General features: G+C 46.2%; 1 protein-coding gene across 1 annotated transcript in view; it reads left to right on the forward strand.

Annotated features, from left to right (window-relative positions):
• Positions 1–12965, forward strand: part of Vwf (von Willebrand factor) — a 140443-nt gene that overhangs the window by 59087 nt on the left and 68391 nt on the right. The window contains exons 17-19 of the mRNA XM_008825438.2: positions 39–133; positions 2057–2217; positions 12655–12758. Coding sequence (XP_008823660.1) covers positions 39–133; positions 2057–2217; positions 12655–12758 — 360 coding nt within the window. The remainder of the gene's footprint in view (positions 1–38; positions 134–2056; positions 2218–12654; positions 12759–12965) is intronic.

Consider the following 12965-nt stretch of genomic DNA (forward strand, 5'->3'; position numbering starts at 1 on the left):
GAGATGACTCTTGCAAAGCTGGGCTGTTTTCTCTGCAGCTACTGCGAAGATGGCGTCATGCATTGCACCACGAGTGGAGCCCCGGGGAGCCTGTTGCTTGACACTGTTCTCAGCAGCCCCCTGACTCACCGCAGTGAGTACCGTAGTCCTGGAAAGCTTTGTTCTTTCCTTCTGCCCAGACTCTTCTCCATGGAGTGGGAGGAGTGAGCTGGCCACCTTGTCTGCTATGTGTATGTGTTTAGACATGGGTCTGCTCTGCCCAGGATCACCATGACTCCTCCATTTGTGTGAGTGACCTCCAGACATATCTTTGCATGAGTGAGGCAAGAGGGATTTTCTTTTGTGGAAGGGAAGCACTGAGCTATCCACAAGATGGACTCAGTGGGGTCTCTTTGTCTGGGGTAGTTTTAGTGCAGTGGACAGCTGGGGTAAGTTTGTGGCCTAGCTTGGAAATGACAGCCACACTTCTCCAATAACCCCTGTTTCCTGTGGACATGCTGGTGAGGTTTCCTCTCTTTAAGCCTCTCAGATAGATTTGAAAGAAGAGGGCCTTGGGCCGGTTGCTCCCAGCTTGAAGATCCTAACAGTTGTGGTACTGTTTTAGGACAAGGCACAGAATGGAGCGGGGATGACTTGTGTGGATCATATGTCTGGATCACTTCCAGAGGGATCATGCTTGCTTAGAAAGGATTCTCCCAGTGGGAGGAACATAAATAGGCCCTTTTCAGTCTCCAGCTTGATCCCTGCTCTCTGCCTCTCACACTGAGACTCCCCCTCATACCATTTGCTTGGCCTGGGTGAGGGTCTGGTTCCCTGAACAACTGTTTTGTAGCATCTATCAGCATAGAGTCGGACCAAGACCCCAAGCCTATGGGTGATTCAAAATTAAAATCAGAGCATGTGACCTCCAGGCCACTAAGGCTTCTTTTCACTCTTCTGTGACATCCCCAGGGCCCTCCTTCATTGCAGTCTGCCTAACAGACCTATCTTTCATGCCTGCCTTGCTCAGAATCTTCTGGTCTAGTCATGGGAAGACATTATATCATCTTCAAAGTAGGGAAACACCTGAGTTTCTTTGCAAATTGGGAAAAGTCACTTTCTGCTTTGAAGTTTCAGCTTCCTAACCCACATTTCCACATAAAAATAAGGCAGAGAACTCTGGCTTCCTTGCCTAGAGTGATAGAAATGTCAGGTTCTTTTGAAAGGAAGGTTTTGTATCAACCACTTGCTCTCATCTTTATCCAATCAGTTGTGACATCTTCTGACTGAGGGGAAATGTGATCCCCAATGAAGGAAGCAGATAGACTCCCTGCCTTCATGGGGCATTTGTTTTTTTTTTTTTTTGGTGTGGGCTGCGGGGCTGGACACAAGGGATTGAGCTGGGTGCTCTTAGTTTGAGAGTCTGGACAGTTGCTCTATTGTTTGACTCAAGAAGAGAGAGGGGTGACCGTATTTCTCATTCCTGGATCAGAGGCAAAATGTAAAATGTACAATATATCAGATGCTGGGAAGAACATGGATGGTATGGAAGAGAACACAGCAGGGAGGTGACTGGAGTGTCAAGATTGATGCTGTGGTTGTCACTATTACAGAAAGACTGACCTTGGAGCAAGAACCCCTTTAAAGTCTTTGTGGTTGATTGTCTTCTTCACGAGATATAACTAGTTCATGAATGGTCTACTGGGTCCTAACAAAAAAACCCAAACCTAGGTCTTCTCAAGCCTAGATCTAGAAACTTCCATGATGCATCTTGATTGAATACAACCTGGGAGGGCAGGATCAAAAGAGATAAGTGAGGGACATCACATGACATCTGCTGGAGTTGGGAGAGCTGCCACTAGCATAGTGTAGTATTGAAGATAGATGAAGGTGCTGCCCTCGTCCCACATGGGGAATCTGGCTCAGGTTTACCTTGATGGCTGGGCAGTATCTGGTCCTAGGGGTTGGCAGCTCTGAGTCTCTTAAGTGAGTGATGGCACCTGGGAGTCACAGGACATTCAGAAGGAAGACCTTGTCATGGTGTGACTTACCACCTCTTGGCTTTTCCAACCTCTAGGCAAAAGGAGCCTATCCTGTCGGCCTCCTATGGTCAAGTTGGTGTGTCCCGCTGACAACCCACGGGCTGAAGGGCTGGAGTGTGCCAAGACGTGCCAGAACTACGACCTGGAGTGCATGAGCCCAGGCTGTGTGTCTGGATGCCTCTGTCCTCAGGGCATGGTGAGCCACTGCCTGTCTGAGCCACTTCCCTTCTGTTTTCCTTCAGGAAGCAGTGAGTGAGGAGGCCGTGGAGCTAGAGAGAGGAAGAAACAAGAATGAGACAGGGATGGTCATGGGGATGGGGGTGGTGGGCAGATTCAAAGTTGGGGAAGAAGTTGATAGGGAAATGTGGGAAATGTCTGTAGTTGATGCTAATAGAATCTGACAGATACAGAAGATCTTGGCTCACAGGACTGCCCTAAGAAGCAAAGAACGTATTTCTAGAAAATATTTACATGTCAAAATAGGCATGTCTACTAGAATTTTCCCAGAGGTTGCATTCCATGCTGTGAAGATGGGAGAATGCACACATATTTGTGTATGATTTACATATATGTCTGTAACTTTCTCTAAGAGAGCACATTAATGTCCCGTCATGTTACTAGCAAACTTAGGGCTTTCCTTGTACTCGACTTTGTTTTCCAGCTCCATAAAATGAGTTGTGAGGTCTTTGCCCGCTCTGTATGTCTCATTACTCTAAAGCCCGGGGTGCAAATGTGCCTGGAGGCCACACAACAGTCCAGGACCATGCTGGTTTACAGCTATCTGGCTTCTGTGTGCGCTTCAAGAACTGGGCTGGTGATAGTGGTCTGAGCATATTCAGGTCTTCTGACCTCCTTCCCTCTAACATTAAGCCAGTTTTACATTAAATATGTTACACATGTATTAGTATTATCACCTTGAAGAATGTAACTTCTGGACTTTTTTCAAGTGCATTTTGTCTTTATGCTGTCCCTGACTGCAGTTCCCCTATCTCAAAGTGTGTGGTGAGGAATGAGGGCAAAGCTGTAGAGGCCAGAAGGGAGTGTGCAGGATGGCTCTCATTTGACTGAGTGTGCATTAATGATGCTCAGGACTCTGCTTGGGGAACTGCTGATGTGCTTTAGCAGGAACTGGCACATTTTCCCAGTGCCCTGAAGAAGGTTGGAGTGTGTGTAGGGTGGTTGTTCTTTTCTCTTTCTTTTCTTGCTCCTTTTCTCCCAAACACAGTGTATTAGTTACTTTTCTTTGGTCACACCATGACCAAAGCAACTTATAGAAGGAAGAGTTTATTTGGCCTACAGTTCTGGAGGGATCCATCATGGTGGGCAGGCATGGCGGCAGAGGTTGCGGAAAGCTGAGAGCTCACATCTCCAGGCATATGCAGGAAGCAGAGAGAGCGAGCTAGAAGTAGGGCAAGGCTATGAACTTCTGTATTAATTACTTCTCTGTTGTTGTGATAAAACACCATGACCGAGGCAACTTGTAGAAGGAAGAGTTTAATGGGCTTACTGTTCTGGAGGGATAAGAGTTCATCATGGTTGGGAGGCATGGCAGGAGGTGACCAGAGCAGAAAGTAGAGTGCTCACATCTTCAAGCAGGCACAGCAAGCAGAGAGACAGAATGGAAGTGTGATGAGACCTCAAAGCCCATCCCCAGTGATGTGCCTTCTCCAGCATGGCTACACCTCCTAAAGGTTCCATGATCTTCCCAAGCAGGGCCACCAACTGGGGACCAAGTGTCAAATACTAAGAGCCTATAGGGGGATGTTTCTCATTCAAGCCGTCACACAAAGTTCTTATTACTTCTCTTTGGAGTGTTCTCTACTATCTTAACCCATGATGGTTCTGGAACTGACTTTTTCTAATGGACAGCTGGAGATTGGCCAGTGAGCAGTCTTCACCTGGACAGAGTAGTTCATGCCTGAGGAGAAGGATGACCACGGGGTCTGTAAGAGGAGAAAGCTCAGCCCCAGGTAGGAGAATAGGAGGCCCTGGGGAGAATGTCTTCTTGTGAGTGGCTCAGGGCTTTGTGGGGACAAGCATTGTTCCCAGGACTTCATGATCTCAGAGAAGTCTCAAGTAAGAAAAAGGACTCTTCTTATGAGATAACGTCATCATCAGGCACAGCAGTTCCCCAAGCAGAGTCCTGGGCATCATTTTTATGTTAAAAAAAAATAATAAATGATTTGCAGCCGGGTGTGGTGGCACATGCCTTTAATCCCAGCACTCGGGAGGCAGAGGCAGGTGGATCTCTGTGAGTTCAAGGCCAGCCTGGTCCACATAGTGAGTTCCAGGACAGCTGGGGCTACAGGGAGACCCTGTCTCAAAAGGACCAAAAAAAAAAAAAATGATTTGAGATAATGTCTCATTATGTTGCCCAGACTGGCTTGGGATTCCTGGGCTTAAATAAATAATCCTCCTGCCTCAGCCTCCTGAGTGGCTGAAATTATAAGCATACTTCACCATGCCCAGCTGGGTCAAGGATTCCTTAAATGAACTCTGTGCATGCGTGTGTGCGTGTGTGTGTCTGTGTGTGTAGGAAGCAATCCAGGCACCCTTAAATATTAATAACCACAATAATTGCATTATGATCCCTAGTCCCAAGGGGAGAGTGTGACCTCAAATCTAGGCTGTGAATGTTTTGCTAGGTTCTCCTTCCTCATCCAGAAGCCCCTGGTCTGCATTCTGAGGACAGAGTGCCTTTAACTTGGGCCCCACCCCACTGGAGATTGGGTTATTTTCACAATGGCTTCATTGCAGTGCCAGCTGACGTGCAGCTTGCTGGGGCCAAACCCGGCAGAGCAGAGAGGTTGAGTAATTTATGAAGTGTGTGCATCGGGCTGGCTGCAGCATGGGACACGTGTTCCTGCCCACAGCACAAAGAAAAGGGAGCTGGAAACACCTTGCTTGAGCCGGTCTGATGGTGTAGACTTCATATCTAGGGCTGTCTCCCACTGCCATGTGTGAGGTAGAGATTGTGGCTTGATACCAAGGGTCTGAGCAAGGGGTCAGGAATTCTCCATTTGGAGGACTTGCAAAGGGGTTGAGACGTCGCCTTCTGATGGAAGTGAATCTACTGAAAGCTGAAAGAGCTCTGGAGGGGAACAGAGTGCAGAGGGCTGAATGTGGTTCCAAAGGCTGCAAAAGCACTGTTAAAACCAGATAATGGAGGCTGGAGAGATGGCTCAACACTGAAAGAGCTCTGGAGGGGAACAGAGTGCAGAGGGCTGAATGTGGTTCCAAAGGGTGCAAAAGCACTTTTAAAAGCAGATAATGGAGGCTGGAGAGATGGCTCAACAGTTAAGAGCCCTGGCTGTTCTTGTAGAGGACTTGGGTTTGATTCCTAGCACCCACACGGTGGCTAACAACTGTCTATAACTCTAGTTCTAAGGGATCCGATGCCCTCTTCTGGCCTCCACAGGCATTGCATGCATGTGATGCACTTACATACATGCAAGCAAAACACTTGTACACATAAAAAAAAAATTAAAACAAACCCGGATAGTGGGCTGGGGACGCAGCTCAGTCGGTAGAGTGCTTGCTTGGCATGTACAAGTGGGGCTGTGAATTCAGTCCTCAGCACTGTATAAAATGGGTGTGGTGGTACATGCCTCTAGCACTTAGGACATGGAGGCAGTAGAATGAGATGTTCAAACTCGTCTTCAGCTACCTAGAAAGTTGGAAGCTAGCCTGAGCTAGAGACCCTGTCTCAAAAGGGGGGTGGGTACGTGGAGAGATGGCTCAGTGGTTAAGAGCACTGACTGCTCTTACAGAGGACCTGGGTTCAATTCCCAACACCCACATGGTGGCTAACAACTGTCCATATCTCCAGTTCCAGGGGTTGAGGACCAATGCTTTTGTAGATATAGCTAAAAATTGATTGTCAGGGCTGGAGAGATGGCTCATCAGTTAAGAGCACTGAGTGCTTTTGCAGAGGACCCAGGTTCGATTCTCAGAACCCACATGGCAGCTGACAACCGTCCTAACTCCAGTTCCAGGGGATCCAACACACTCTTCTGACCTCCACAAGCATTTTACAACACGGGTGCACTTACATACATGCGGCAATATACTCACACACATAAATAAAAATAATAAATTGAAAAAACGGATTATCAGAAAAATGAAACAACAAAAATTAGTGATAGGGACTGGAGTGTGGGTTGGTGCAAAGCTCTGGGTTCATTTCTAACACTGCCCTCTCCCCCAAAGACACACAAAATATGGGCTCCTCCTAATTTTTATCACATATAACAGGTATGATGTCACACTCTTAGTTTCTCTGCTTTCATTATCACATGTTGACTCTGGCTCTCTTCACTCTTTAAATTGACATCATCCTCATCTGAAAACTCCTCCTTCAAGGAATGTCTCAGTGTCCCCTGTAAACGTAGACACATCCGTTTGAAAATGGCCGAGACAGGGAGGAAGCCCTTCATTTCCTTTTTCCTTTCAGCGTTTCAGGTGTGACACCTGCTCAGAGCAGAGGCCTTCTGTCCCACCCCACAGGCAGCGGGCTGTGTGCCCCTGCAGCTGCCTCGAAGGTCTGCTTGCATGGGACTGAGGGGCAGGATGCTTGTATAAGTGGCTGTGAGGAATAATAGCTGGAGAAGCTCTGTGGAAAAAAGGCATCGTGGGGGAATTGGATGCTTTCATTTGTGCGTCCTGAATTCAGTCCAGTGACAAATCCCATCACCGGCAAAGTTGCATTAGAAGGGTTTGGGGGAAGACTAGAGATGATAGACAGTCAGAGGCATGTGGGGATGCTTTGTTAGTGGGGGTATAGTGACCACTGTCATATAAGTTCATGAAGTAAAACCATGAATGGTAATCAGGAACAGAGACGCTGGAGGAAACCAGCTTTCATACTCTGGGACCAACAGCCTAGAGTTCATGTTGTCAGACCCATTGGGGCCATTAAATGAAGGGCATCACAGGACTTACCAACTAATCAAGTTTTTAAGAATTTTTTTGATAATTTTGAGACAAGTTTCACTTTGTAGTCTAGGCGGGTTTGGAACTCACTATGTAGCCCAGGCTAATAAGTTTTTTTTTTTTTTTTTTTTGAGACGGGGTCTAACTGTGTAGTCACAGATGGCCTAGTGCTTGCTATGTGAACCAGGATAGTCTCCAACTCGCAGGGATCCTCCTGTCTGTACCTCCCAAGTGCTGGGGTTAAAGGTCTGCATCGCCATACCTGGCTGTTTTCCACCCCTTTAAGTTGGGCTATCACTGATTCTACCACTAGGCGGCAGCAAAGCACAACCCATAACCCTGCCCTGCTCCCTCTGGGACAGCTACAGTTGTGATTCTTCCAGAAGCCTCAGGGAGGAGCCAGGAGCCTTCAGACCCTAGGTCTCCCTCTGGGGGGCTGAGCCATTGGTATGCAAATACTTAGGCTTCTGGGGGGAAAAAAAAAAGCAGTACCATTGTCTGGGAGATGGTGACATCCTTTGAAATGTAGCAGTTGCATGTTTCAAACTGGACCCAGTTCTGCTGGAATTAGGGAACTTCCAGGCAGCTGTGAAGGGTGATATTGGTCCTTGAATACCAATTGTAAGGACTGGGAGACATTGACAGCACTGTTTTTATTTATTTATTTTATTTTAGGTGTATATGTTTTGCATGAAGTGCCCATGGAGGTGAGAAGAGGGTATCTGAGACCCTGGAACTGGAGTTACAGATGATTGTTAGCTGCCATGTGGGTGCTGGGAACTGAACCCAGGTTCTCTGCAAGAGCAGTCACTGCTCTGACACCACTCTTTAAAAACGAGACCCAAGGTACAGGGTTCTGTCCAGAGTGATAATTTGTGGGCATTGGAAATCTTATGAGATGTAATTTTATTTTGTTTTATTTTTTTCAGTGCTGGGAATGGAACTCAGGACCTCATGCATATTAGGCAAATACTCTATCAATGAGCCAGATCCTCAATAAAAGTTGTGAATGATTAAACGATCCAAGAAAGCCCTCTTAGTTAAAAAAAATACTTCCTATATCTTTCCCTGGAATATGATGGGCATATGTTCTTTTTGGTGAACAAAGACTATAAGAAAAGCTTACAATCAAATCCTTGTACTGAAGTGTGTTAGCTAATTAGATTGCTTTCTTTCTAAATATCCAGTTAGAATCAGCAGTGTTTAACCACAGTATTTGATCAAATCCATGCCCACTCCCTCCTCTACAACATTCCCCCCTCTGAAGAGGTAACCCTAAAATCTTTTAAGGGTACTTTTGATATTTTTGGCCTTTGGAACAGAGTATGTTGTTAACAGGACCAAGGACATTTTGACTTTTAGCCAAGAAACTTGCTACATTTCTTTGGGGTCTTTTTACCCTAACTGCCTAGCCAATTCCTACCTCCTATTCTTATCACTCCATCCTCTGAAGAGGTTACCCAAATTGCCAATAGGGAATCGGGATGCACACTGCTCTGCCTTCTTCCATGCTGAACAGGCATGCAGGGTGAGGCAATTGGAGTACCCCTTCAGTGGGTCTCTCTAAAAGACTCCAAAATTGCATAATTCTTATCTCTAAGGGGAAAGGAAAGTCCTTGAAATGTGAATAGGAGATGTGAAGGAGAAGTAAATGCAAGAGTAATTAGCATTACAAGTTTTAGACAGGGAACTAGAAAAAACTCAGAACAGGGCAATTTTCAAATATTCATGTGACAGTCCATTGGAATTTCTTGACAAGGGCTTCCAAAAGCATCCGTCTATTGAGCTCTTCCTTATTTTTCTTTTGTCTTCCAAGGCTGGACTTGTTGGCTGGGAAGAGTGGCTGGATACTCAGGTGAGGGTCCAGTGACCCTGCTTGGCACTCCTCTAATGAATGAGCACAACCGTCAACAAACCCAATTGTGACTATGCTTAGTGATCAGGTTCAGCCGAAGTCGTGATGATGGTAGTTATTTCATGCAGAAGGGACTGCTGTATAGTATCTTCTTATTAAAAGGACCTGAAATTTAAAAGAGTTTGGTGCTAGGAGACACGTATGAGGGAGAACATACTTCATTTGTTTTTCTACGTCTGTGTTACTTCACTTAGTATAACAGTTTCTAGATCTGTAGATCTGTTATACTGACAGATCTGTTATACTAAGTGTATGCTTAGTGTTATACTAAGTGTAGATCTGTTATGTGTAGATCTGTTATACTAAGTGAAGTAACACAGATGCACAGAAACAAAAGACATATGTTCTCCCTTATTTGTGGATCCTAGCACCAAATCCTTATAAATGAGTATGCAAACAGACATAACTGCAGGAACCAGGACAAGGGTAAGGAAACAGTGAGGTAAAGGAAAAGAAATAACCTGAAGGAGAAGAATAGGAGTTCTCCACACTGTTTTCCATAGAGGCTGCACAAGTTTGTAATCCCACCAGCAGTGAATGAGCTTTCCCCTTTCTCCTCATCCTTGCCAGCATTTGGTATAATTTGTTCTCTTGATCCTAGCCAGGCTCATGGGGTAAGATGATACCTTAGGGTGGTTTTAATTTGCAATTCCCTAATTACTAACGATGTTGAACACTTTTTGAGATGTTTCTTAGCCATCTTTATTTCTTCCTTTGAGAGCTTTCTGTTTAGATCTTTAGCCCATCTTTTAATTGGGTCATTTGGTTTCTCGATTCTTTATTTTTTGAGTTCTTTATATATTCTGGATGTTAAACCTCTGTCAGATGTGTAGAATTCTTAGGGACAGTTGAAGGTAGAATTTTGGGAAGTCTGTATGGTATTTGCATATGCTGGGGAAGAAAGGGAGACTTTTCAGAGGAGAGTGACAAAAAATAATTCTTTTCTACTTCATAATTGTTGGAGCTGACCAAGAACCAGTACTGCATTCTCAGTCTGGGCAGTCTTACAAACAGTCATAAATTGGTAAGCCGTGGGGTATTTCTGCCATGTTTTCTGAACTCTTCGAAGGACATTTGTAACTTTTATCTTGATGTCCCTGTGGTATACTAAAAGGACACACTAGGCAGAACTTTGCCACAAAGCCCACTAAGGGTTACTGGGACAGCCTACCCACTTCCTGGTCGGTTCCCACCTCATGCCCTACAGCACTCCATAATCTCTGTGCTTCTCAATCCCTAGGAATTTCTTTAAGGGTTTGGGGTTCTCTAAGTGTTTTTGGAGGATTGTTGTTGTTGTGTTCTGATCATTTCCCTAAGTCAGGAAGCTTCCCAAAGTGGCTGAAACCTCGTGGTCTCTTTTAATGTTGTGTTTTGAGTTCTCACTAGCTGCAATTTATGGACCTGTTTCCCTGTCACTCTGGCCTCGATAGCAGCTCTTAACACAAAGCACCTATCTTGATAGTTCAGCCTACAGTTAGTGATGTGCTTTAACTGATTCAAATGAGGGCAGAGAGGAGTGCATGCATGGCCAGTGAGAACTTCCAGGAGGAGGACACACAGTGGTGGCCGTGCTGTCTCATCAGAGAGCTGGAGTTTGAGTGGTAGATACATTGGAGGAGGGCTGGCCTTCCGTGGACCCAGGGGGACTTTCTGGACCACAGTTCTGCAGGACTCTCTGATAGTGGAGTGAATATCCTGGAGAGAGGTAAGTACATCCAGTATGCACACCAGGAAGCCGGGGAGACCCACCTCCATTAACTATGGATGTGTCAGCCATTCTTAAAGTGGCCGCTAGGTGGCAGGCCTTGGATTTAAATCCAAGCAGACAAAGCTAGAGGAATGTGGGCATGAACCCTAATTGTAACAGTCTCTGAAGGCTCCGGGAGACAGATGTTTGCGGCCCCTCCTTGTTCCTACTGTGCTGCTATTTTCTCTACTGGACTCCTAAGCTCATTGTTCCAAGAACTGTGGTTCTAATTGTAAGCATCAATAAGGATGTGGTGGAACTGCAGCTTCCTGGGTTTCCCGAATCCTTACTGCCCCATCACTTAGGTGAAAAAGGACCTGGGGACACCTCCTGATGTTGACAGAGGTGCTGCGAAGTGGAAAGGGTTATTCTTCCCACCTCTCAATACACACACACACACACACACACACACACACACACACACACACGTGTGTGCACACACCCCACACTTTTAACTGATGATTCTGATGTGAAACTCCTTTGCACAGCCCTGTTCCCGATGCTTCATCTAATTTCAAGCTCTGGGAACTCAGGTTTGCAGGGGAGTGACAAGATCACTGGAGTCTGAACCATCCAGACCAGGTGCCTTACCCTGCACGTAGCTCTGGAGCCCAGCCACTGTGGGCCCTTCACCTAGGTTGACCCACACTTTTAACTGATGATTCTGATGTGAAACTCCTTTGCACAGCCCTGTTCCCGATGCTTCATCTAATTTCAAGCTCTGGGAACTCAGGTTTGCAGGGGAGTGACAAGATCACTGGAGTCTGAACCATCCAGACCAGGTGCCTTACCCTGCACGTAGCTCTGGAGCCCAGCCACTGTGGGCCCTTCACCTAGGTTGACCCAGGCCTTTTTCAGAGGACCAGGGTGAGGCCCTGCCAGTGTGGGCATTTAGGCTGTTCCTAGGTTGGTGTAGCAGCAGAGAGATCTTCATGGTCAGGTTGGGCTTGTCAGCTCTTTCTGAGCCCCCTAGGCCAGCAGTTCTTGCTTCTTTCCCTGCCCCCTTTCCCCAGAAAGCTAGAGAAATGCACGTAGAGTCATTTCTTGTGGGGGTGGGAGGGTAGGAAAGGATGGCACCTCTGCAGATAGTATGTCAGAGGACTGGGGAGTGGAAAGAGATGGTCATGGGAGCAGGGTCACCTGGACATGAGTCCAGCATATGTGTCTTGGACATGCCTCTAGGCTGGCTTTGATGTATCTCTTCTGCCCAGTCTTCGGTCTCTCTTCCAGGGTTTTAAGTGTATATTAATTTTTATCAAACTTGATATCCGTTTTCTTTAATTATAAATGTAATCCCTACTCACTGAAGAATATTTGGGAAAAAATTAAAACTAAAAAGGAAAATAAGCCCTGGTATTCTTCTATCCCAGTTCACCACCTGGAGACAACTTCTTTATTTTATCTTAGTCTTTTGTTTTAAATAAATCTGTATCACATGGTTATGAAATTGGGACCACATGTATGTCCAGTTTTCTTCCCATTTGAAAAATTAACAGCATAGACAGACATTTATCACCTCATTGAAGAGTTCTCTGAAGGGCCCTTCTAACAGCTCCATAGGACACCAGCTCCTAGGAATTCCTTTAAGAATTTCATCATTTTCCTGTCACGGAACACTTGATTGTTTTCTTTTTCTTTTTTCTTTCTTTTTTTTTTTTGCTGTTTAGCAGTAAATAATTCTCCATTAGTCTTCATTCATAACTCCCATGTCCTTTGGAGACATCCTTTGTGTGGTGTGGCTGGGTGTGGAATATTGCAATTCCAGGGCTTCTGACATGGGTTTCTGAAGTCTTTGCTAAAGTGAAAAGTGTCTCAGATTATGTCACCCAGCAGGGCAGAGGCAGTTAGCCTCTTTGATTGATAGGGAGCCACAGTGTAGATGGTATCCATGTCTGTCAGGCCCTAGCCTGGTGTGGGCTCCTTGTCCTGGCATGTTTGTGGCCAAGCTTGCCACCTGGGCTCTGAGTAGAATCAAGTGCCAGTGTCTGAGATGGGATGGTTCCTGTGACCCTTGAGACACTTGGGTTCTTTTTCTTTAGGTTCGACATGAAAACAGGTGTGTGGCGTTGGAGAGATGTCCCTGCTTCCACCGGGGTGAAGAGTATGCCCCAGGGGACACTGTGAAGATTGGCTGCAACACCTGGTGAGGCCTTGGCGATGCCCTGGTGGCACAAGGGTCACTTGGTTCTGGACCTTTGGCACTTACCCCTCACCCTGTGGAAACCTGGGTATTCTTTTTCTCTGTTGCTCACCCCTCACATGATGCCCTATAGATGGGGGATTCTGAAATGGGAGCGGGGGACCTCACTCCATAGAGGCCATGCATGGGGTGGCCAGGCTGATGATGCCT

This window comes from Nannospalax galili, unplaced genomic scaffold (genome assembly GCF_000622305.1).
Source record: "Nannospalax galili isolate Female #2095 unplaced genomic scaffold, S.galili_v1.0 scaffold589, whole genome shotgun sequence".
Lineage (NCBI taxonomy): Eukaryota > Metazoa > Chordata > Mammalia > Rodentia > Spalacidae > Nannospalax > Nannospalax galili.